This window comes from Pygoscelis adeliae, unplaced genomic scaffold (genome assembly GCF_000699105.1).
Source record: "Pygoscelis adeliae isolate BGI_AS28 unplaced genomic scaffold, ASM69910v1 Scaffold66, whole genome shotgun sequence".
Taxonomy (NCBI): domain Eukaryota; kingdom Metazoa; phylum Chordata; class Aves; order Sphenisciformes; family Spheniscidae; genus Pygoscelis; species Pygoscelis adeliae.
In genome coordinates this window covers 683,094-707,277 of record NW_008825167.1, presented here as the reverse complement: position 1 = coordinate 707,277, position 24,184 = coordinate 683,094, and the positions used below count along the sequence as shown (strand labels likewise).

Sequence of the window (24,184 nt, the reverse complement as noted above, 5' to 3'; positions counted from 1 at the left end):
CTGGAAACTGCTTCTACAGCCCTAAATATGCTCCTAAAGCCCCTTTTCAGTCTGGGAGCCAGGCTTCAAAATTACTGGTTTTGAGTCAGGTTGAACTGCTTGTTTCCTAGTGAAGATGTCATGCCACGAGCTTGCTCTCTAAATAGCAGGAAATAGAAGTTACTGAATGTTAATGATGCCATTGTGTTTGTCTGTGACCCCATTTTAAGAACTGAGATTGGCAGGATGATGATTGACCTGGTGAGCTTGGCCCCAAGTCTAGACGGCTGTAGCTTTAGAGGTCTCTTCCATTTGAAAAAGCAAGTAATGGCAGGTGCCGCTTGCTGGCAGTGAATGTAGGAATTCTCAAAGCGGTCTAATTTTAAAATGTATTCCTTAGTAAGTCTGTATTTTTTTGTATCAGTGACTTAATTGTTAGAGGTCTAAGTTACTAAAAAGTCTGAAGTCATATGTAACTTGCATTTTATTTTAGGAACTGGCAAAACTACATTTATCCGAATGCTTGCAGGAAGACTTACACCTGATGAAGGAGGTAGCGCTTAATACCCGAGTTGAAACCTATTTTGAAGATACTGGAAAGGCTCTTGTTTTCATTATAAATTTTATCTTTTTATAGGTGAGGTCCCGGTTCTAAATGTCAGCTACAAACCACAGAAGATCAGCCCTAAATCTACAGTACGTTTAAGCCTTAGTTATTAAGTATTGTGTTTGCTACAAAAAGCATGTTCGTAGTACACAGGTAGAATTTCTTTATGCCCAGAACAAAAAGCTCTATTAATTCTATTTCTTCTTGTTTTCTTATGGTGTGGTGCACAAAACTGAGTGGCAACATTTTTCTTCTACTAGGGGAGTGTCCGTCAGCTACTGCATGAGAAGATCAGAGATGCCTATACACACCCCCAGTTTGTAACTGATGTCATGAAACCTCTTCAAATAGAAAACATCATTGACCAGGAGGTATCAATTGCCTGAGACAATATCCTAACTTTTCTTCCTTAATTCTCTGCCCGTACCTGAACTAAATACGGCCTTATTCCCCCCGCCCCAATAGGTTCAAACGTTGTCTGGTGGCGAGTTGCAGCGCGTTGCATTAGCTCTTTGTCTTGGTAAACCTGCAGATGTCTACCTAATTGACGAACCTTCAGCATATTTGGACTCTGAACAACGTCTAATGGCTGCAAGAGTCATTTTACGGTAAAGTATACACAATGGGAAGAAGAACTGAAATTTTCAGTAGTTTTACAGTAAGCTTACATTCAGCTCTTTTTTTATTTCTATTTCAGTTTCATTCTCCATGCTAAAAAAACAGCTTTTGTGGTAGAACATGATTTTATCATGGCTACATATCTTGCTGATCGTGTGATTGTTTTTGATGGCATTCCTTCCAAGAACACACTTGCGAACAGGTAAGACTCATTTGGATTAGTAAGCAAGATAAAGGAGGACACCGTAGAAATAAATTGTTTATCAGAAGCATCAACAAAAATAAGGAGGCGAAGCATGCCTGCCTATGGAAATTTAAGCTGCATTTAAAGTGATCCAAGAGTGTCCTGAGGGTTCTGGCTTTTGTTCTGAAGCGAGGAAAAGAAAATGGGATTGACCCACTCCTGGAGGCTGCCTATAGACACAGAGTTGGGGCAGAGTTGGAGAATGTAACCAAGCCCTCAAAAACATCAGCTCCTGGCTTAAACTAGCGTTAAGCAACTGCACACCAATTAAATTACAATCAGAGGAGAACAAATAAGTGGCATCGATTGTAAGGAATGAAAAAAAGGACCAACTGTAAACCATGCCTGGGAAAATAACTTTCAGATGTATGAAAAGCAAGCAGGGTACTAGGGGTACATCTGCATGCAAATCTTGTGAAGTGCAAGTCTTGACAGCAACATACAATGTACACTACCTATGAGTTTTACTCTTTCAAAGCTGCCCCTTCTGGTATGTCTACTTTTGTTCCTGTAAGTAATTTCATGTAAATTACAGAGACTTTTTGATGAGCAACCTTATTAGAAACCAGGCTTTTAGAACAGTGTAATTACCAAGTACTTAACGCGAGCCAGATGAAGTAAACACATTGGTCTAGCAGTGTGTTTACGACACACTGCTAGCCTGGTTTTGATGGTATTCCTTCTAAGAACACGGTTTGAATTAAAAAAAATCATGATCACATAACCATTTCTCAGCATCAGTATATGTTACGATATTTGTTATGTCTTGCTAATAGTGCAACTGTTTTTTTCTTTGAATTTAAATAACTAAAGTGTGCCAGCACGCACACAGGTGTGGATACAAAGTAAAAAGAATGTAAAGGCAGCAGTCTGGAGACTTGTAGTGCCATGCCGAGATACTGCTGAAAGATGAGAGTAGTAGTTACGACTTCTTCTCCGAGATGTGATTTGACTGAAAATGCAGCATATCCTGGTATGTCACATACAGCTCGGGCTTGTGTTGCCAGACCTCAGGATGGAGATCAAAGCTGCCTTGTAATCTACATAGTACAGAACTTCTGAAAATTTAGCTGCAATGTTCTTCTCTCTTAACAGTCCACAGACTCTTTTGGCTGGAATGAATAAGTTTTTATCTCAGCTTGAAATCACTTTTAGAAGAGACCCCAATAATTACAGACCAAGAATAAACAAACTCAATTCAATCAAGGTAAGAGAGAAGCACCTTTACAGTAAAGAAGCCATGACTGTTTAATGCGAAGCCAGGTTTTAAAGTGAGGAACAAAATGAACACTAGCCTGGTAGTTCTGCTGTGCTGGAGAACAGCACGTGAAATGAGCAGTGAGAGTAATCAGGAAAGTAATCAGAAAAGAGTTTAGATAAGGGGGTTTTATTTCAGCTATGTTCAAGTCTGCCAAAGGCTACTTCAAGTAACATTGACCTTTTTTCTCTTCCCAAGGATGTGGAACAAAAGAAGAGCGGAAACTACTTTTTCCTGGATGACTAAACATTGAATCTGAGCATCTTTGTAACTGGCATCTAGAAATGCATATTGGAATTAAACATTTGTGGATAAGAAGGCTCAATCAGGTTTTAGAACACTTAATCCTTTGGAGCTTAAAATCTCTTGCTGCGTGTAACATCTGAGACCAGTAGCAGTGTAAATCCTAGTCTGAGTAAAACTGCCACTTTCTATATTTTGGTGACACAGCCCTATTTTCAGTGTAATAATTTCAAAATAGACCACCTTGAAATTGTGCAAATGAGTCTCCTGATTTTTCAAAATTTAAGGGAGGTTTTCAATCCCAATATATCCTACTCACGTACCAAGTACTGACTGCACTTCCTCATTTTAAAAAGCTTTGAAGCTGTTTTCTGTATACGAGGGAAGCTTACCAACAGTGTCAAGCTACAGCCACGACTCCTATTTTAAAAAGGCTGAATCTCTCTGGATGAGGGTTTCGTAAATAAATATCCTCCTAACTTTCATCTCTTCTGTGACACAGTCCAATTCTTGAATTGCTAATTCAAAAGTGTGTATATTTATATCATGTCACACACACCTTTTCTCATACTTTAGAAAAGAACGCACAAAAGATGGAGTACAAGCAATATAAAGGAAGATACCGACACCTCTTTTATAGACATCTGTCCCTGTGCATCCTCTCAGACCTAGTTACAGGAGAATAATCAGTTAAATAAAGTCTTAAAGAAAATACTGAAATCCTTTCAATCTTCTGTAACTTAAACCTACATAATGAAGAAAGGTTAATGGCTGTTTTCTCCAACTCGCTCCTCCATCTGTAAGTGCGGGCACCTGCCATCTTTCCGTGGAAAGATTAAGTTTTTACAAGGGTAAGATGCAAGAATTATTTTTGCCAAAAGCAAAAGCTTTGATCCTTACTATAGACAAAAATGAAGGTAAACAAAAATAATAGCTTGTCAAAAATCAATTTCCATATCAAGTAAGGTCCTTCAGGGAGAGGGGGAAAAGTGCTTATATTTGAGGGTTCCTACTTACTTGTCTAAGTACATTTCCCAGACACATAAAAATAACTTTCAGCTATATATCTTAAAAGGAAGGTATTTTCCATGCAGCAGTGGTCTGTTCTGCCTTCACTGGCATGTGAAAAATGTTACGAGAGATAAAAGAAAACATGGTTTTCTTCTTTATTTACATTTTTGCCTCATAAGTTACAGGAAAAGGCAGTGGTTTGGTTTGGGGTTTTTTAAGCCATTATGTGTGTTAGTAACTTGGATATTTTATAACTTTGGCAGTATCAGGTGTTTTATACACTGTCTCTGTCTAACCGACAACAGAAATCCATCTGTATTTTGCCAGCAGAGGTACCTCCATGAAGAAGTACAGGTAACGAATACAGCCTTACACCACCACCGCCACTGCGTGTTTAGACAAAAACTTCCCAAGGCTAACTAAAACTTACAGTTAAGTCACACAGGTGAGTACGAATCCCTTTGGACTCGAGTTCTGCGTCTTCTCTTCATCAGTCCTAATTAGGGTGAGGTAAAGATGTGGTTTAGCAGATACCTGAAGCTGCCTATCTCAGTCCACTGCATGCTAAATATTACATATAGTCCCCTATAAGCAGTGGGATCCTGCAACCTAAAACATCTTGCCCCAGGTAAAGGGTTTGGCCAATCAATCTACAAGTCTCCTAGCAAAAAACAGAGGAAACCATACTTCCTTCACTGTTGGTAAAGTTGGAGAAAATACTACATCTGCACGTTTCAGTCCTTAACTGTCCTAGGGTAGCAAGGCAGGGCATAGGGCCAGCTTGAATACTTTAAGGCCATTTTTAAGAGTAAATTCTAAAAGCACAGCCCTACCAGTTGCGGCCATACCTATGTTTTCCATTGTTTCCCAAGAAGTTTCTGTAGAAAGTGTACTACCTTTGTTCTTGCAACAAAGCTCGTGATTAAATGCCTGCTGTAGTCCTGAATGATTATGTCAGTGACTGCTGGACACATCTGGGCTACAGCTGGAGTTACACTTTAGAACCTCCCAGGAGAGATGACAAGAAGCCCCTTCTAAGTCTTTGTAAGTAGCAGAGGTAAACAGAGGACCACAATGGTATCAACTGTTACTGCTTGCTTAGTTCTCAACCTGAAAAACCAAAGAAGATTGCCTCTTTCGAAATGCCGAATACGTTTCTGAATGGAAAAGTATTTAGCTTAAAAAACCCGCAGCACAAAGCCACTACCGTTTGGAATAAGAACTAGAAATCCCGTTTACGTCCCCTTTTAGTTTGCAGCTAATTGTTTATAGTTCTGCTGCTGTCTACAAGTGGCTCTATCAGAGCAAAACCGTACATTTAATGTCCCTGCAACAGTTTCAAATATGTACATACAATTTAGAAAGAAAGTGAAAAGACAAACGTTTATTTTAAGTAAGGTTTTATACATGGCATGCATCTGAAAAGAAATCCTTTATCACATAACTATCACTCAAGTTTCCTGATCAAGGGCGTACAATCTTGGACGTGAATGAAAGGGTACCATCACCTACGCTGGTATATACAGATATAAAAATATACACAACAGTTAATTTTACAGAGCAACAGAGCTGAGTGAATACTGTGCACACTGCACTCTCCGAGTTTGGACAGCTGAACGTCCAAACTGCAAAGGCAACAGGAACACTGCAGAGATCGTTATCAGAGTCAAGACGAAACGGCATCGCAACTCTGACACAGTGTAAAAATATAAGGCAGAAGCCACTTTCTTCTGAATTGTAGGGAAGAGCAGAGCACACCGAGACTCTCCATCTTGCTTTTAAAAGTAGTTCCAGCAAGGAGTTGTACATGCAAAACGTAAATTTGCATCAACAGTGCAACAACAAAAGAATACTGAACAGTAGCTCAATCATACAAACTTAAAAAACGGTAACGTGTACTTTATGCATCTCTCCTCACAAAATACCTAGGATTTGTCAGTGCATTAGTGTTAAAGTGGCATTAAAAAAACTTCTGCTATTATAACAGATGCAGAATTATTTTGGAAATGCATAGCATCTACATTTTTATTGTCTTTGTAATTATTCGGTTGGCATAGGCACCATTCTAGTCACACCAGCATTAAGAATTCTTGGTGGAAACAGCCATTCTTATCAATTCATACACAGCTATTCTTGACTGCTTGTCTTGATTTTGATTTCAACAAATAAATGCTTTTTAAAATTCAAAAATATACCCTATGAATATGAAAAGAACTATATACAACATACCTAAGACACAGGGTTAGCTGGCTGCCGTACGTGTAACACACTGAAGAGAAACATTCAAGTTTGACAGACTTTTTTTTTCTTTTTTTTTTTTTTTTTTTTTGAGATGAAAGGCCTTTGGGTTGGAAGCATATCAAAGACAACAGTGCAGTAGGCTGAGAATTCCTTTAGCTCAGATCAGAACTAAGGCATTGTATGATAAAATATACATTTATATTTGGTGCAATGTTACTGTCAATTTTAGAATCTAGATCACGTCAAATGCTATAATTTGTCACTCTAGTAAACGTACATATCCATCTTCTATCACAAACTCAAACCTGGGGGGGGGGGTGGGGGGATTATCAAACGCTAAACCTATACTGTTTTTTTTCTAATTTGACATTTGAGGAAAAAATGCTAAGCCAAACAAACTATAATCCCCAAAAAAACCTTATGGTAGGAGTTCACATCCTCTTAGTCTTTACTCGCCGAAAGTTAAACATAGCCTTGAACTTTACTAAAAAGAAAGGTTAAGATTTTAAACTGCTACTTCAAATTACTTTTTGCATTTTAAAATTTTCAATTATCCATTCATTCTATGCTTGATGCCCCCTCTGATTATCTCCCAGTGCTGCCCGTCTCCTGTCGTTCCTATATGGCCTCCCTCTAAAGTTTCGCTGATACTGGTAGCCGTCATCTCTGCTTCTGCTGGGTGGTCCTTTCCAGGCTTCCTCGTTTCTTTGGAACTGGTATCCTCCCCTGCTGGAGTAACCCCACTCAAGCCTGGGCCTTCTGCCTCCTCCGTAAGTCTGGCTGTAGAATTGCTTGGATCTACCGCTTCTCAGCATGTCGGAAACCTCACTCTCGTCTTCGGAGCTCTCTTCCCTCGTTCTCTGTGCCCTGCTTTCTGTCTGCAGATTACCAGCACCCTTGGAATCTCTACCTTTATCAGTCTTCTCCTTACGACTGGGAATGCTGTTTTTCAGTTCATTTTTCGGTGGTTCTGCCAACAGTGGCGGAGTGTTGGGCACTGCCGTCTGCCTCTCAGTCCCCTGTGTTTGCGGAGAACGACTTTGCTGCCCGGCTGGTTTTTGCTTAGCGGGAGAAGCCGAAGGGCAAGTTTGCTCCAACTGAGGTGGCCTAGCTGAAGTTTCTTTCGGGGCACTGCATTCACTGCTCGCACCAGCCACAGGGAATGGTACGGTGTTCAAGGCGCTGCTGCCGTTAGTCTTCTGAAGCTGTTCCGCAGAGTTTACTGCAGGAACTGGGGGGCTGCATTCCTTAGCCACATACACGTTCGCAGAGGTGCTAGCTGTTGCCTCTTTGTCCTCAGGCGACATGACAACGTTAGGCCTCGGTACTGAATTTTCCATGAAACCCTGAACTGGGTACCCATACCAAAAGTGAGGAAAGAAAGGAGGGGCTATTGGAAGAGCTCCTAGAAAGTGATTGTGTCCAAAGGGCGGCTGTGGGAACATATTTTTCCCTCTCAGGGACTCCTCATAGTTTGCATGAAGAGCTTGCACTGGATTCTCCGATTCTACACAGACCTGTCCTTGACTTTCTGACACCTGAGCTGTAGGTATAATCAGAGGCAGCGATGGAGATCTACCATCAACCTGCGGAATTTGACCGTTGGCTCTGGCCTCGCTCTGAACAGGAAAGTGCCTGTTTGTTCGTGCAGTTTCGTTTTCATTCTGAGTCGGCGGAGCCTCCTGGAACCAGGGGTTGTGCGGATACACAGGAAGGGACACGTTTGGGTACATTCTACAAGCAGCTAAATAGGCCTGGTGCAGGGGGTACAAGTAAGAATGGGGTGCCCACATGGGACAACTGTATGCCTGCAAGACAGGAGGGGGGAAAGTATTTGGTCTTTTGAATGTTCAGACAGACGTAACAGCACACAGGTCATTTAAAATTTTGAAACAGTTAGTTACAGGAAGTACAGGTTAATTTTATTTAAAGTGACTGCCCTCCGTTCCAAATATCCAGGACTCCCGGATGATGTTCTCATTTTTGGTTTTCCTTCCAAATGCAGTTGCAATGGGCAACAGTTATGACCAGTAAGAAAACTTGGTAACAATTTCTATGTAGTTAATTTAAACACATGATGCTATTAAGTCAAGCTTTAGCTATGCATTTTGAAGACACACATTTCAAATTCATTTTCCAGAATCACAATTATTAATTGGCAATTTGCCCTACTAGCTCACTTTTCAAAATTGTAAGGGATAACAGTCAAAACAACAAGAAGTCATACCACGCACATATTTTCACTTAATAATAAAAAAAAGAGAAGAAAAAAAAAGAAAAAGACTACACTGTTAGATCATTTCCCCAAGGACAATTTGTAAAGATTGAAATCCATATATATACACAAAACCCACAGATCAGCTTTCTTAGAAGCCCTTTCATGAAGTAGGGGGATAGGTTTCATTAGCATATACAACACTTCCCAGCTACCGGTGGGAGTCACACAACGGACATGCCATTTTCAGCGGCAACCTTTTCTGTGCTGTTCGTGAACACAAGCTATGTTCACAATACTGAGGTCATCCACCTCGGGTGGCGACCCCCTTCCCTCTCCTCTACTTCCACGTTAACTAACTAGCACACAGTGGCTTACGGTCACATTGCTCAGAGAGAGAGTTTATAAACGCAGACTTTGTGTTTGTACTATGGCACATAGCAACTGGCCCAAGAGCAACATTGTAGGATGTTTTTATAATACAGTGTGCCAAATGCACATATTTCAGGCCATACGGAACACCATGCAAGGCTGCTGGAGGCACAAGGCTGTCTAAGAAAACACTGGAGTAGGTAAAGGGCAGAGCCCAAAAGCTGGCACGGTCTTGTCTGTGCCATCTGTAGAAACAGCCCCCGGAGCAAACCATCCTGAGAAGCCTACCCAGACCTCCTCTCAACAGGAACCAGTCGGTTCACTCTGAACGAGCAGCTGGAAGGGGGTGGATAACAGCGTGGCAGGATCTGGGACCAAAGCAGTGGACAGGGTAATGCAGAAAGCAGTGCCCAGGTCTACCATACTACTTGGCCACCAGCTGAGGAGCACAACTACTAGAACATGGTACTTTGACCGGTAGATGGTGCTGAAGCACCAAAATGACAGACTATATCCTAAATAATACAAAGCACCAGTAAGGAGAGTCCCAAATACATGTAGGCTTATGAAACAAACGTTGTTTAAATATATTGCAGTGACACTTGCTAATGACATGGATTTTCTATTAAGCAAAGAGACTTGTCTTAGGCACACAGTTATGAAATCTAAATTTACTTTGTAAGTTGTGCTGAACATTCCCTCTTTCCATGCACAGACACCAAAGAAAATCATTACTTATGGCCAAAGTCATGTGGAATAAGCCCGAGAGCTCTTGGCACCTTTTCCAAAGTAGTTTGCCTGACAGAAGGAGTGAGAGAAGGTAAAAAAGGCACATTTTTATGTGCAGAAGGGAGAGGCTAAGGAAACAACTAGTCCTTACCAAGAAATGGAAAATGTTGCCTTTTTGGATGAGCCTCTTCCCCAACCACACACACAGATTTGCACCACATATACACATCAACTGCTATTACAGTTACTTAGAAGGTTAAAAGTAAAATACTGTTGTCCTTAACCTGAGCAGAACGGACAGACATGCAGGTTACTTAAGGGAGTGTCCTCAGGGAAAGACATACTAGGTATCTGTACTGCAATGGCTTTGCCAGTACAGAGACATGGTCAAAGTTGGAGGGCCTTTTCTCTTTTACTCTACACTGCTTCTGAAAGAATGCATCTTCAAACTCACGATGGTTTACCTGTGAATTTGTAAAGCACAATCTGTTGACTGTATAGCCACAGTTGGAAGCCAATAGTTCTCACTATCACTGTTGAGATAAAATTTATTTCTGTTGACTTGAACTGCAAACGTGGACCACTGTTGGGATCCCAGTTAATAGAAGACAAAATAAGAAAGTATTTCAAATTTAAGGATGAACTTGAAGTGTACAGCTGCAGCAACCAAACTTCTCCACTCCAAGTACTACCAAATACAAGCAAATTTTATGGTGTAACAAAAACACAAAAACGTAAGTAAGTTTGAAGAGTTACCTTCACACCAAGATTGAAGAAAAATCTAAGAATATTCTTATCTAGGAAAAAAAACAGAAAAAGATCTATGAAGACCTAAAATATTACACTTAATCTGATCCAAAAATTAGTCCCTGCATAAAGTTCCATTTCAGTAGAGAAACACTGGTGTTAAGTTGCAGCTTGCATGTCTTTGATTGGGGGCGGCGGGGGGGGTGGCTGCCACACTAAGGTATCTAGAACACAACTGCAGTTTAAATTTCAATTTTAACAGTTTGTGGAACTGAACTTCTGGTTTTTAAAGAAACAGTTCAGTAAAACACCACCGTGCAGTCAGACATGATATGTTCTTTATGGGCATATTCCATATTTGTAGTATGCCAAAACCTGTATTTTCCCAGACCAGTAAGGAAATGCTCAACAACTTCCAAGCTTTTGATTACAAGAGAAAACCTGTAACTGTAAAAGGAAGCAGTTCTCCAAAGAGAATCCTTTACATTCACAAAACCTCAAGTTATGGTGGGTCCAGCTAAGAACCACAAAATGATCATAGCAGATTTCCAGGTGCAACCACTTAAAATAATCGCACTGTTAGCAACGCAAACTAAAGAGCTGCAACTCTATTCAACAGTCCCTCCCACACCTTAAATCATGGAATGACAACAATTCAATCTTTTGACACAGACTAACAACAGGACCAAAGAAGTTGTCTTTATCTACATTTTAAGAAAAGAAAGCCTATTAGGAAAAATGGTATAAAACCCAGACCTCCTTCTAGCTTCTCACCTTTAGGTAAGTCTTCCCCAGTATTGCACAGGGAGTAAGAGGGTGCAACGGCTCTTTCTCCCTTTTCACTAAAAGGGAATCCAGGGTATAGCGGATCCTGATAAGGATTCAGAGTCTGAGGCAAAGGCATTAAAGGCTGGTTAACTGCTTGTAGCGACACAGGAACTCCAGCAACTGGAGCAGATGTTACCTGAGCCTGTGATACAATAGAGTCAGGTCCCGTTGCTGGGGCTGGCATCAATGAAGAAGCAGGTATTTGGGCTGGAATACCTAAGGGAAAAAACCATACATACATGCATACATATATATAGCGCTCAACTATATACAATCACAAAAGAAAATGACAACAAGAAAGCAAGTTTCACAAGACAGGAGAAAAAAAAAAAGAAAAAAGGTATTCGGGAAGACATAAGAGGACATTCGTGAGTCGCGAAGTTACAAACAAAAGATTTGGCTAAATGCAGAGAATAGTTTTCAGAAAGAGTGAAACAGTTAAGCTTTCCAGAAATAGCTAAACCCTTCCCATATTTATTTTTAAAATTATGAATACCAGAAGGAAATAGGAAAGGAAAAAAAGGGGGCAACTGAAACTTATATGTGAATCTCTGCAGTTCGCATTCTGATTAGTCATTTACAGTCAACTCTGAATCTGAGCTCAGATTAACTGGGCTATGCATCTCCTGTCACAGATGTGGTCAAGTATGACAGGATTATTACCACATCATGTGAACACAGTATGCTGATTTGAAAGCTAGTTCTTGTACAGAAACACAACAGTGGGAGAGAAAGTACAGCACCTGAGCTAACGAGCAATATTGAATCTAAGCTAATTCCATGTATCAGAAGATATGCACAGCACAGAAAAACCATTACACCAGCTTTGCAGTTCAGGCCCAAATGGCTCTCATTAGTTCCAGACATACCAGACCCAAGCTGAGGCCTTAGCGAATCAAGGGGCTTATTACATGGGGGACAGAGCACAGACACATATCAAGCTTCAACATGCTGACAACGTGTTCTACCTTAAGCAGATCCTCAGAATAAGCCCCCTCAAAGCTCAATGCTATCCCACTCAGGAGAAAAACAGAGAATTGAGTACATATCCCTCTTCCACCTTCAGGCAGGGAGTAAAGCAAGCTATACATATAGGCAATCAAAGACCTACTAGAACTCTCATTAGCTTTCAGCAGTAAGAAACTATATTCCTATGAATGACTGCCTTTGGAACGTGAAGTTATATGAAACAGTGTTTCCTGGAAGCATCTTCAATTTAGCAAGACAGTTAAAGTATTTTTCAGGGTTAGTAGTTTCTGATTTATGTTAATATTTCTTCAAACCTGCTGGTCCATAGGTTGTTGGCTCACTTGGCCAAGCTGGCACAATGGCTGGTACAGAAGGCACTGCTGGAGGTAAATGCACCTCAGAAAAGACTGGTGAGGGTGTTGGAGTTATGCTTGGTAAGCATTCTGTCAGGTTCTATAAAAACAAAGAGATCACATGAAACTATTCGAAGTCACCATTGTTGGTGACCCCTAATGTGTCTGACTTCTACCAAAAAAGGTTTGATGACTCAGTATTATCCAGACTACCACCATCACCATAGCAAAACATTAACTTGTAACATACCAGGCTGTATACATAAAAGAGATCTGAGATACATTACATCACTGTGTGAAGAACTCTGCACTGAGCTCTATCCAGAACATGCCTGTACCACAGACAGCCATCAGTGTTATAACCACCTCCACGAGCATTAAATTTAAGTATCTCCCATCCAAAAGAAAAGCCACCCTCATAAACGATTACCAATAACCTTGGAGAAACCTGAAAAAGCAAAGGTAAAGAATTTAAAGTGAAAAGCATGGTTATCTTAGTAGAAAGATAAGAAATAACCCCTCTCTCAGAAGAGAAAGGATATACTTTTACTTTTCTATCAAGGGTTGTCCTTTTACAATCTATGTTGGACATAACAGATTCCTAACTATAAATACGAAATTTTAGCATCATCGCCATACAAATGACTATGTAATTAGAAGCCAGTATTATAGTACATACGTGGCTGTGACGAAGCTCCCCTTTGTCTGAAGTCTCCTGACTGGAAAACTTTGAAATCAAACAAACATTTCTTACTTGCTCAGCAAGAACCGGAGAATCTGTTTTTAGTTGTTCCAAAGGAGATGAAGCTTTTGGATAACTCTCCTCTTGACTATTCTTCTAAAGCAAAGTTAGAAACAACAGACACAGCTAGTCTAATATTAAGATTTACTTTTCAAAGAGGCATTCAAAGATATTAAACCACACTACATACAAAGTGGGCTAAGCACCCAATCACTATTATACTAGTGTAACATTTTGCTCATTGAAAGGACAGCAAAGGTTAAAAGCCAACAAGAGGCCACAAATCTTCACTGAACTTCAGAGATCATGGTCTGTTAGCACAGTAGCTATTAGTAAACATCAAATCTTCTGTGGTCCCATTATACTGAAAGTACGGACTACTAAGCAATTACAAATCCAGATTCGTAAGTGCTCTCGATAGCCCAGATTTGAGAACTCAGATTGCAGAGAAAGACTGTAAGTATGGGTTACGGAGGCTGAGGAAAGCTGACAGCAATACAAGCCTCCAACCTTAGAAGTATTTCACTAAAAGCTGTAAAGCAGCAGCAGCAATCACAGCTCTAAAGGCAGCTATTGCTCTGCTAATCATGTATCAGAGAAGCAATAACATTAAAAAAAAATTTGGTCTTTTCTTTAAGATTACCTCAGATGAATTTGGCTCAAGCTTCTGACTTAAGTGGATCTGCCTGGAATTTGACTCTGTAACACCAAGACATAACCTAGTAAATGAACCATTACACCATTTATGGCTATCACAACTTAAGCCACTTAAAAGTTTGTCTTTCCAAAGTTAAACCTTCAAAACAAAACCTTCCTCAGCACATATTACTTCAGAAAACTTAAACTTCAATTTTATCAAAGATCAAAGCATCCTAAAATAAACAGTTGTTAGGGCAGTAACAGAGCAGCTACTTCAACCTGGGTTTTCAAAGCTCTACAGGAGTTCTTTACTGATGTTTGTTAACCATTTCGGTGATGCTTCAGGGAAGCAGGAAAGAAATGTGGCTGTCGCTTTAAACACATATCATTCATCCTAAATCCCTCCTAGTGACAAAGAAATAAGTTTGTACTTTAAGTGAAAATGTTTTGATCCGCATTTCCATATTCAAGTGTTAAGATAACAGAAGCTTAAAAGTCTTGTCTACTTTTGACTGAGTAAAAGATAGATCAGTTTAGAAGGTTTCAATGGTTCAAAAGATCTAGAAAGTTTTCAGACTGATGCAGAAAGTTTAATTTCTCGAGCACCAGAAAACACGTGGTGGGGGAGACGGTGTTGAAAAACAGTCATGGCATAATCTTCATATAGTAAGATCTGTACACGTTCTTCACATTCTAGCTTATGTTCAAATCTGGTTACCACTGCTTGTCAATCAAATTCATGTACATAAGTTTAATAGTAGCCGCTAAATAGGTATGTCCTTTTTAAAAGCTTAGTATATGGACCATCACAACTGGACAACAATGTAAATTTAAACAATATTGATTACGAGAATTACTGCCGATTCCCCTAGCACCAACAGGAATCTCTAAATACTCAGAAGGAAGTACAGTTTATTCCCATAGGATTTTTAACCTAGTTTCAAAAGAGGCAATGCAATCCAGAGCATCACAAAAAACAGAGAAAGTTGTACATGCCATGCACTTGAGCAAAATCTATCATGACACTGTAGCAAAGAGCTTTCTCTACATGATCATTCTTTTTGGCATTGCTGAGGAAACAAGTTTTCAAATGAAACAAGTTTTCAGATGTTTGGAGAATGAAAAATAGTCATCAGTCCTTGTGAGACCATTCAAGAAGGCATTACATGTTTTAAGAGGGACTAAGGAGCACAAGTACCATAAATACACAACAGCAATGCCTCTGCTGTTGCCAGAGATAAGGGAATAAAAAAAATTCAAAAAACAGAGGGAAGGAACAGCTTCTAAGAGGAGGCTAAAGAGTTTGAGTTTTATTTAGTCGGGAGGGGGAAGGTGCGAGAAGCCAAGATCAAATTCGGTGTTTAGTTATGGCAAAGCTGACAGGACAAAAAATAATCAAAAAAAAAAAGGTACTATCAGGTGCATTTAGCAAAGATTTACTAACTACCTCCTGACAGCTACAGGTTTCATCTATTACTGCTGCGTTCCACTTCCTCACAGAAAAGGAAAAGCTTAGAGTCAATGAAGAGAAGCTAAAAAGTGTTATAACAGATTGAGGGAAGGGAGGAAACCCAAACAAATTTTGACCATGAGACAGCTCTTTCTACTGTGAACAGGGGTTTTTTTTCCAACTCTTCTGTACACCATCTTCTCCCCTCTTTCTCCACCATTGTATGCTAATCCTTAACCATGCCACATTGAATACTTTTACCTGCTTTTCTCTTAACCGACTCCAGGAAGCACTCTTAATACTCCTCCCACTGGCACTTTCTGCCACACTCACTAGAATTTCAATAGGATCGAATTTAGGGTAGCTCTGATAGTCTTTTCTTTTCTCATTCCTCTTCCCGTTTACTACAAAAATCCCAGCAAGGAGCCTGCTCTCTCAGCCGCATTCACAAAGCAGGAAGACGTACTTTCTTCCCAAACCACACCTTTGGTACCTTGAGCCTAGCTTAGTTTGGCACTATTACTTATGATAATTTTCCCCTCATTGCCTAAAAAGATGCCCCATCTTGAATGAATTCTGAGGCTGGTTATAAAAACAAGCAAACAAAAAAAGCCTTAATTTAAAAACATTTATTTTTACCTTTATCCTTCTGCTCTTCCACCTCTGCTGTCCACTTGCTGTTTCTTCTCTCATTATTTGAGAACTTTTTCTGATTTAAATTATCCACAGTCTGTGTAGCAGCCTGACAGACTGACTGATTCTGAAGTTTACAAAAGCAGAAATATGAGTTTATATAAGAAGTCCAATAACACTTTGCCATCATCTGATATGATACTACTATGCCTTCACAACACAATACTTATCTCTGTGATAGGCAGAAAGATGGGGAGAAAAAAAGCAGTCTTGATCAGTATCGTTCAGATTCATCCACTCTTTCATTCATTGTTAAATTTTGCAAAGTGTCCTTTAAAAGCATTCATGTAATTAGTTTACATGACAAACAAGAACTGCTTCATTCAGACAATATCCACTTTAAAAATCACATCCTCCTTCTGCAGGGGAGCAAATACAGCACACTGTTAACCATAGCTCAGAGAGAGCGCGCAACCTCTGTCCGTTAGGCTTCAGTCTTAGTCTGCTCTTTGCAGCGCAGAAGAGCTGTACATTTCTTCTTGATTGCACCAATATAAGTAATTACTGCTTAAGAACTGAAAGATACAGCGCAGGAAGTCACTTCCACAAAGCAAGAGATTTAAGGCCCATCTTTCACCTACTCATTCTTCCCAGCCTGGTTCTTGTTTCTATTTGCCCTAGAATTTAAATCCAAAAAGCCCCACACGTCTCTAGAATAAACCTACGTAGACAGCAGCTCTATACCCACAGGATCTGCTCACTCCCTGGATATACTGAGACTCAATCCACTTTCTTTAAAAATTGCATCAATGGAATAAGCTCTCAAAATCTAAAGGCTACATTCTTCCCTTAGACATAGACAAGTCCACTGAAGCCAGCTCAGCTCCACAACAGAGAAAGAGCAAGCCTGACAAAGAATTTGCATTACTTATGATACCAGGCAAGTTCTCACACCAGTAAGTTCTCAGGCTAAAAAGAAAAGTCACTGATAAATAGAATAGGTTTTATGTGAACCGAATCAGAAACAATCACCTAGTCACTTCATATACTAATTCAAGCTCCGCAGTGCCATTTTACTGAGCTATTTCTCAGCTAAATTCAACTGTACTTCAGAGCAAGTTTTGTCCTCACCTTGAAGTTTGATCCCACCATACAAGAAAAAGACAACATCTGAGTAACTGTAAGGGAGTGCAAAGCCTTCCAAAGACAGGAGAAACATGAAGAAGCCCACAGCTTCAGAAGCTCACGTGTCTACTATATTTACATGCCTGAAGAACTGTATATAGTGGACATTAATTATTCCCAAGGGAATAATTAATACGTATGTGTCTTATCTTGAATAATAAAGCATTGTAGATTCACATATTTCTATGTAGAAAGTGAGTACGAAGAAAGTATCCTTAAGTTTTGAATTCTATTGTAATACAAGGACAGCAAAACAACAATTAAAGGTTCATGGACAAGTATGAAAAATGCACTATTAATTACAATGAAAAAAACATACATTGGGAAGAAGTATCAAAAATGCACTATTAATTACAATTAAAAAAACATACATTGGGAAGAGCTGGAAAAGCTTGTTCATCCCTCTGCTGGATCTCATAAAGCGAACGAGATTCTTCTATAGCCTGTTTCTCCCTGCGTTCCTCTGGAGACAGGCCAAAGTAGTTACAATCTCTGCTGCCATGATTCAGATCCTCGGTTCTGTCCCGGTCTGGTTTTCTGTAAAGGAAAAAAATGAAACGGGATCACTTTGACAAAGAAATTCACCAGTATCAAACACAATATAAACTCATGGTTTAGAAGGAAGAAAGAAGATATTTATATAGCACTGCTTATGTGATTCCACATATACCAGATTTCTTTCTGCCTATTGCAAGCTACCCATACGCATAAAATTTAAGGAAGGGAAAGAATGGATTTTGTCCATGATTTATTCAGTTCAATACAATTTTGTAAGACTTTATAACAAATGGTAATTATTAGATCACAGTTAAAAAACAAATGCCTACATCAAGTAATCTAATCCATTTCTGTGCCAACTGAGAACTGACCACCCCCCATCTGCTATCTATGAACACGCAAGAGGAAGTTGGGGAAGAAGATTTCTGTAAATAAAACAACAAAAGGGAAAATGCATTATATTTTTCAGTGTCTGAAGCATCACTACACAAAATTAACATCACTGTTTCAGCTTTCTGAATAACTTAACTAAACATTTTAGGATAGTCATGTATTTAGGTTAAAGGTGGAAGAAAAATGCCCTTAAGATGTTGCATGTGGCAGACTCCAAAGACACCCCAGCCCCATTTATTCCACAAGGAGTTAGGATACAGAAGAGTGACAGAATAGACCATGAAGAGTTTGGGTTTGTAGCCAATTACAGAATAGTCTTTTAGACAGGATAGAAGACGACTAGCAATGATGAAAACAGAAACTGCTGCAGCAGCACAATGATTCAAAAAATCACTATCAACAAATGCAGGCAAAATGCTGTTCTCGTACTCCTTCAAGTAATCAGTCATAACATGAAGCAATCCTCTATGACAGGTTCTGCAGAAGCTGAGGGAACATCTTAGCCATGCCCAAGAAGCGCTACATGCAATACTACTTCAGCCCCAACCAGGAAAACAAAACCAACATCCACTTTCCAAGGAGAAACTGCAGTTTTGTGTACGGTGCTTCCAGGGGAGATGCTGCCATGCAAGAAAAAAAATGGGAGCTCATGATGGCAGCAATTTTGAAAAAGGTTTAAAAATAAATAAAAAAAAGAATTATTTTTCCTGTGCTTGTGTGTATTCTTAAGGACTTGGAACACTTCTTAAGAATTCAATGGCAACGTATTTCAAAAGAGCATGTTGGAAGCATCTGAAGCAGGCACCTGGGCTCCAAGAAGCTCAGCTAGAGTTCAAGATAAGGAAGACGTTATTTGCAGTTTTACCTTACAGTTTGGGAAGGATTCCTGCCTGGAGCTTTTTGCTCAGTTGAGGTCTGATGAGGTTGGGGCCCAGAACATAAGAACTGATGCTGCCTGGTTCCCACAGTATGCTGAAGTCGAGGAGGTAGTGCTGACTGGGGTTTTATTGACTTGCTCTGATTCTTTGGCCCTCTGCAATCTGCATCTGTGATAAAGATGTGGAAACAGGTTTTGGGTTTTTTTAATCATTTTTTTAAGCTCATTGGGACAAAACAGCTGACAATAAAGATTCTGCCACACAAAGACAAGTACAATCCTACCGGGCTGAGCATTCTGCCCCCATGTTGGGAAAAACTTTTTTATCTTCTTCCCTGGCACAGTGTTCCAGCCCTCCATAGGAGAGGCCTGTGGAAGAGGTTTAAGGCTCTTCAGTGAGACAGCATGCCTACAAAACAAGGAATTATGGAGGGAAAAATATCTTAAAGACCAGACTGGGGCTTGCATAAATTAATACCACATGTTTACTAAGACTGATGGATCTTTCCGTTTTTGAGAGCATTACATTCAAAATCCTTTGTTCTTTATGATTACATTCAAGCAATGTGTGGAAGAACAAACTGTCTTTTTTTTTTTTTTTTTAAGAAAAACTCTCTGATAAGTTGATGCAAACTTATCCAGTAAAGAATGATCAGCCATTTGCGAAGCGAGTATTATAATGTCTTCAGGGCAGACAGAAAAGGAGGATGATCAGAAAAAGCAATATACTCAGATAAACTTATCACAAACACTGCAATAGATGTCAAGATTGAAAAACACTGTATTGGTGTTTTATATCCCAGAGCAATTACTGCTTTTTTAATTGAGGATGCTGTAAGGATGTCCAAGCAACTGTTACATTATTTGAAAGAAAGACATTCAAATCTATAATATACAGTTCAAATCAGGTTAAATCTCAATTTGAAAAGGGAACAAACTGCAAGACAATCTTCAGATCTTGCAACATTTTCTTTTTTTAACAGAAGATTGCATGAGATTAACGGGCACCTTTCTTGTTCCCTCATTTACCTTGACTGAAAGTGTTTCCTCTTCCCAAACTACACTCAACTGTGGGGTTTTTTTGCCCCAGAAGAGTTACAGAAATTACAGCAGAGCCCAAGATGTCTCAAACCCCTCCACCCCAAAAGAACAACAAAAAAACCCCACCCGCCCAAACAACCAAAACCACCACCCACCACTACCAGCCCAGAAAAAAACCAACAAAAACAACCAACGAACAACACAAAAAAAAAACCCCGCAACCAACAACTTTAAACCCTGAGTTTGTCCCAAGGTAGGGTAAAGACGACACTAATCTAAACAGCAGCTTGGTGCACGCTGTATGAAATCAGGCAGAGCTACTCAACCAACAGAGAAGCTAGGTGCTTTGATGGACTTTTTAATATGAAAAGCTTGTCACAAACCTAGCATCTAACCATTAAGCACAACAAGCAACACTTAATTAGGATTATGTCAATCTGTTTAGGATTGAATCTTGTACAAAAAAAAAAATTCTAATACTAATGTAGTTACTGTTTTACTGTGCAAGTAATATCCAGACTACTTAGCACTAAAGAAAAAAAGTCTGAAGTGACAATCAATGCAGAACCTGTTTTTATTTAGTATGTTGTTTTCTTAACAATTTTGTGGTAGTACTGCTTCAAGTAAAGAAGCAGATACACTTCAGGGCCTGAAATTAACTCTGAACTAAAGTAATGATACCATTACCAAGGTTCAGTTTGGCACTCTTTTCCGAAAGAGATTAAGCACTTACTTTGCTCCAAGCTCTTCTACAAATACAACAACTGGCCCATTCTCTGAACAAACTTCTTGAATATGAGCATTGTAAAATTTCCCATTATGGTCTAAGCGCACCTGTAAGGAAAAAGAGTAAGGAAAAAAAAAAGTGCATTAGCTTCAAAGATGACAATGAGAAGACGTAACTCTTAAAATATCAGCAATGTTAAAAATACAACTTTTCCTCTGGGCAACAGACGACCTGAGAAATAAACATCATGTAATTCAGTAAATGTATCAAAAGCAAATCTTCAATCCGTATCGCTTCTTCAAAAAGAAATAAAAATACTATTAAAAAACCCAAAACCAAAAAAACCCTTGCCAGGTAACACTACTTAATGAAACATGACTTTCAAAACTGCATGAGAAAGTTAAAAGTAATCAGTGTGTCAAGGCTTTTCAGCTTTACTGAAAACACTATCTTAGAATAAAACCCAAAGCTTTTACTTGTTAAAATCCATGCAAAGAAAAGAAAAATTCATTACCAGCTTCAGTGGAATTTAGTTTAAGAACATAATGAACACCAATTATTTCTGAAGTTATTCTTCAGAAAGTTTTTTAAAACAACCAAAAAAAGTTGTTCAGACATGATCACAGTGTTACTTGTCTGACTAACATTCCATGTTCTTAAAATTCTTCTGTTATATACAAAATACATTTCATAATGTTCTGCTACGACATTTGGCTTTCCAGTTGTATTAATTTGGTCAGCTCCACTTTTCACTATTTACTTCATCTTCCCCTCCCATGTTTTTATCCCATATATTTATGTCTTGCCATGTACATATAAAATTTGACAGTGTATGTTAATTACCAGAGTTTTTTCTACTAATATCCGTACCCTTCAGTAAATACTACACAAGACAGCCTTAGGGTCTTAAATACAAATTTTAAGCCTGTACTATTAAGCAATAAATAATCAACTCCACATTAGGTTTTTTTGTTTGTGTGGGGTTTGGGGGGTTTGTGGTTTTGGGGGGTTTTTTTGGGTTGGGTGGGTTTTTTGTGGGTTTTTTTTTTTTTTAAGTTTACAGATGTGTTTTTCCTGCAATTTATTCACTATGCTTAATTCCATTACACAAATAGAAAAAGTACAAACTGAAAGAGCTCCCATGCTGCATGATAAACCTAATTGAATATTTTCACATTAATATTAATAATTTTAATAGATGGTCAAATGTCCTAGAAAAAAAACATATTTAGCCAAGTACCAGAAGTTTAGTTAACACACCTAAGGAGATTAATCTAAAATTTGAGTACTATAGAATTTAACGGCAAATCTTGTTTCTTCTTAAGCAGCAATACGTACCACAAATTTTAATAGAATTTAAAGAGCAACTGTGTAACACACTTTGAATACTTCAAGAGGAAGAATTGCCCAAAACTTCAGGATCTGCAGTAACTAAAGCGAGCTGTATTCCATTACTTGAAAGTAGTGAGATTAGAACAAAGCCAATTTATAAACAGAAATCATTATCTCCAGAGTTGAACATAAATACATGGAACTATGATGTTGGTTTTGGTCTCTCCAAAGAAAAGCCTATATGACAGAAAACACTAAAATTTCATTCTTCACTATGAAACTGTATGCACGCAAACACTTCATCATGCAGCAGTATGATAAAAGCAGGTGCAGCCATCAGCAAAAGATGCAGCGGAGATAAGGATCAGTTTTATAAAACAGACCTATCCCACACTTTTGCACATCATGGGATTAACTAGCGCGCTTACGGAGCCCACCAAGAGAAGAACGGAGCCTAGCCTGAACCAAGTAAACCGCCTTAAATGCACCTACTTCTCACAGAGAGGCTAGCACTCTACACCACCAAGCAAGGACTCACCATGGAGGCAAGCCTGCACAAACTTATTGGCATACTTAACGTTAAGGTCCACAGTCACCTTATTAAATATACTCTTGAAGTTAACCTTGTGACTTTCTAATGCAGTAAAATTGCACTGATTAGATGTTCTATTACATGCCTTTTCTACATGTATGCTCTATGTCATGAACACCGCCAACAATTAAATAATGAGCATATGCACAGTTGGAAGACACAAACGAAGAATATTTAGAAAGTAGCAATCATATATCAAAATAGTTAACACAGAGGGAAAACTAGGATCTTGAGCAAGATGTTAATGTCTCTGTAAACTATAATTCAATACTACTTACTTTACATTTATCTCCAATTGAGTATTGCATGCCAGCAGCAATAGAAAAATCTTGGTTTTGCTGATCTGTAAATACATTCGCAGCAATATACTGTTAGTTTAAATACACCGAAAGAGTTACTTTCTTGATGCAGTAAAAATGCAAACCAGAAGTTCAGGCCCTAAATCTGCACACTGACCCATGTGAGGAAGACCATTGCCTAAATCCAAACTGCCATTTGCATCACTGTTCTTCAAGAGGGCTTCACTTTAGGTATCAGCTTGCAAAAGTTGAAACTTTGAAATAGTCAGTTACTTACCCCATTTGGATTGGAGCCAAACATCATATTCAACATTTCTGTAAACTGATGGATTGAGTGATTTAAGAACTTTTTTAGGTAAGACCAACAAGGTAGGATTCCCATTGCTTTTAAGGTGCTGTATGAAACAAAACAAAGTGCTAAATGGTCAACTACATAAAGATGTACAGTTTTCCATTTTTCAATCACAGTGCTCAAGCTTTAAACTGAAACATAAAGCAGCTGGAAATACATAAAGCATAAAGAGCTTTGAAAAAAATAATTCAGTGGTGTTCTTTTAACCATACCAGAACAAAATGAAGAACTGAGCAGCATTAAAAAGGACACTATCCACTTTTTGGCACATCAAAAGCAAACATTACTTTTCAAAGAAATAAGTAGTTTTTAAGTTATTACACGTTAGGAAAACTAGAAACTCAAGATTGAACATTAAATATTAAACATCATGAACATTAAACACTGAAAAAAATATAGCAGAGTACAAGTTACTAGGAAGAAAATAAATCTTAACATATAAATACCTTGTTGCCAGAAAGAGACTTCAATCCATTCATATCACTAACTGTTGTAGCTTTACTTCTGCAAAAGGATAGAAGAAAGCTGTGGCAATATAGTATTAATAAGGCCTGGAAATCAGGTAAGAAACATCTTGGAAGTGGATAAAAATACTGAAACTACCACTTTCTATGTATTTTTCCACAATAAGCATACCACAGAACATCTTCATCTCTTAAAATGAAAAAGTTACGTCTAAAACAAGAACAACATTTCTATATCATATAAAGCTAAAAATAATATTTTTGTTTCTAAGTACAAGTTTTAGGAAGTCTTACTTATGTGTACTGACTTAGCCATCACTTAAGAAAAGAAAAAGGGGGGGCTGGCAAGGGAAACAAAAAATTCCTCTGAAATTTTTGCAACTACAGAAGGAAAACATAGCAAAAGCAGACATAAAAAACAACAGAACTCAAAACCAAAACCCACTCCATTAGTTAACTGGCATCAGGCACTCTAATTTACTATTTTCTACACCTGACATCACTGGAAAATTACTTTCCACAGAGAAAATACACATATTTTTCCCT

The 24,184-nt window shown here is 38.7% G+C and overlaps 2 protein-coding genes across 4 annotated transcripts in view; one reads left to right on the top strand and one right to left on the bottom strand.

The window, feature by feature from the left end:
• ABCE1 (ATP-binding cassette, sub-family E (OABP), member 1) overlaps positions 1-3,434 on the top strand; it is an 11,405-nt gene extending 7,971 nt beyond the window's left edge. Inside the window, exons 11-17 of the mRNA XM_009328747.1 lie at positions 472-532; positions 617-675; positions 847-957; positions 1,052-1,194; positions 1,284-1,406; positions 2,544-2,655; positions 2,905-3,434. Of these exons, the coding sequence (XP_009327022.1) occupies positions 472-532; positions 617-675; positions 847-957; positions 1,052-1,194; positions 1,284-1,406; positions 2,544-2,655; positions 2,905-2,952 (657 nt within the window). The 3' untranslated portion in view covers positions 2,953-3,434. The remainder of the gene's footprint in view (positions 1-471; positions 533-616; positions 676-846; positions 958-1,051; positions 1,195-1,283; positions 1,407-2,543; positions 2,656-2,904) is intronic.
• A 1,890-nt stretch (positions 3,435-5,324) lies between these two features.
• OTUD4 (OTU deubiquitinase 4) overlaps positions 5,325-24,184 on the bottom strand; it is a 32,436-nt gene continuing 13,576 nt past the window's right edge. The window contains exons 8-22 of one of the 3 annotated variants that reach the window (XM_009328744.1): positions 23,621-23,678; positions 23,100-23,217; positions 22,802-22,866; positions 20,606-20,706; positions 19,116-19,240; positions 18,820-19,000; positions 17,435-17,600; positions 15,885-16,005; positions 13,800-13,855; positions 13,094-13,252; positions 12,376-12,514; positions 11,229-11,308; positions 11,039-11,153; positions 10,274-10,314; positions 5,325-8,009 (exon numbers count right to left, since the gene is read on the bottom strand). In XM_009328744.1, coding sequence (XP_009327019.1) covers positions 6,765-8,009; positions 10,274-10,314; positions 11,039-11,153; positions 11,229-11,308; positions 12,376-12,514; positions 13,094-13,252; positions 13,800-13,855; positions 15,885-16,005; positions 17,435-17,600; positions 18,820-19,000; positions 19,116-19,240; positions 20,606-20,706; positions 22,802-22,866; positions 23,100-23,217; positions 23,621-23,678 — 2,770 coding nt within the window. In that variant the 3' untranslated portion in view covers positions 5,325-6,764. Of the gene's footprint in view, positions 8,010-10,273; positions 10,315-11,038; positions 11,309-12,375; positions 12,515-13,093; positions 13,253-13,799; positions 13,856-15,884; positions 16,006-17,434; positions 17,601-18,819; positions 19,001-19,115; positions 19,241-20,605; positions 20,707-22,801; positions 22,867-23,099; positions 23,218-23,620; positions 23,679-24,184 lie in introns of all 3 variants that reach the window. The other 2 variants (XM_009328746.1, XM_009328745.1) reach the window with 2 other exon arrangements.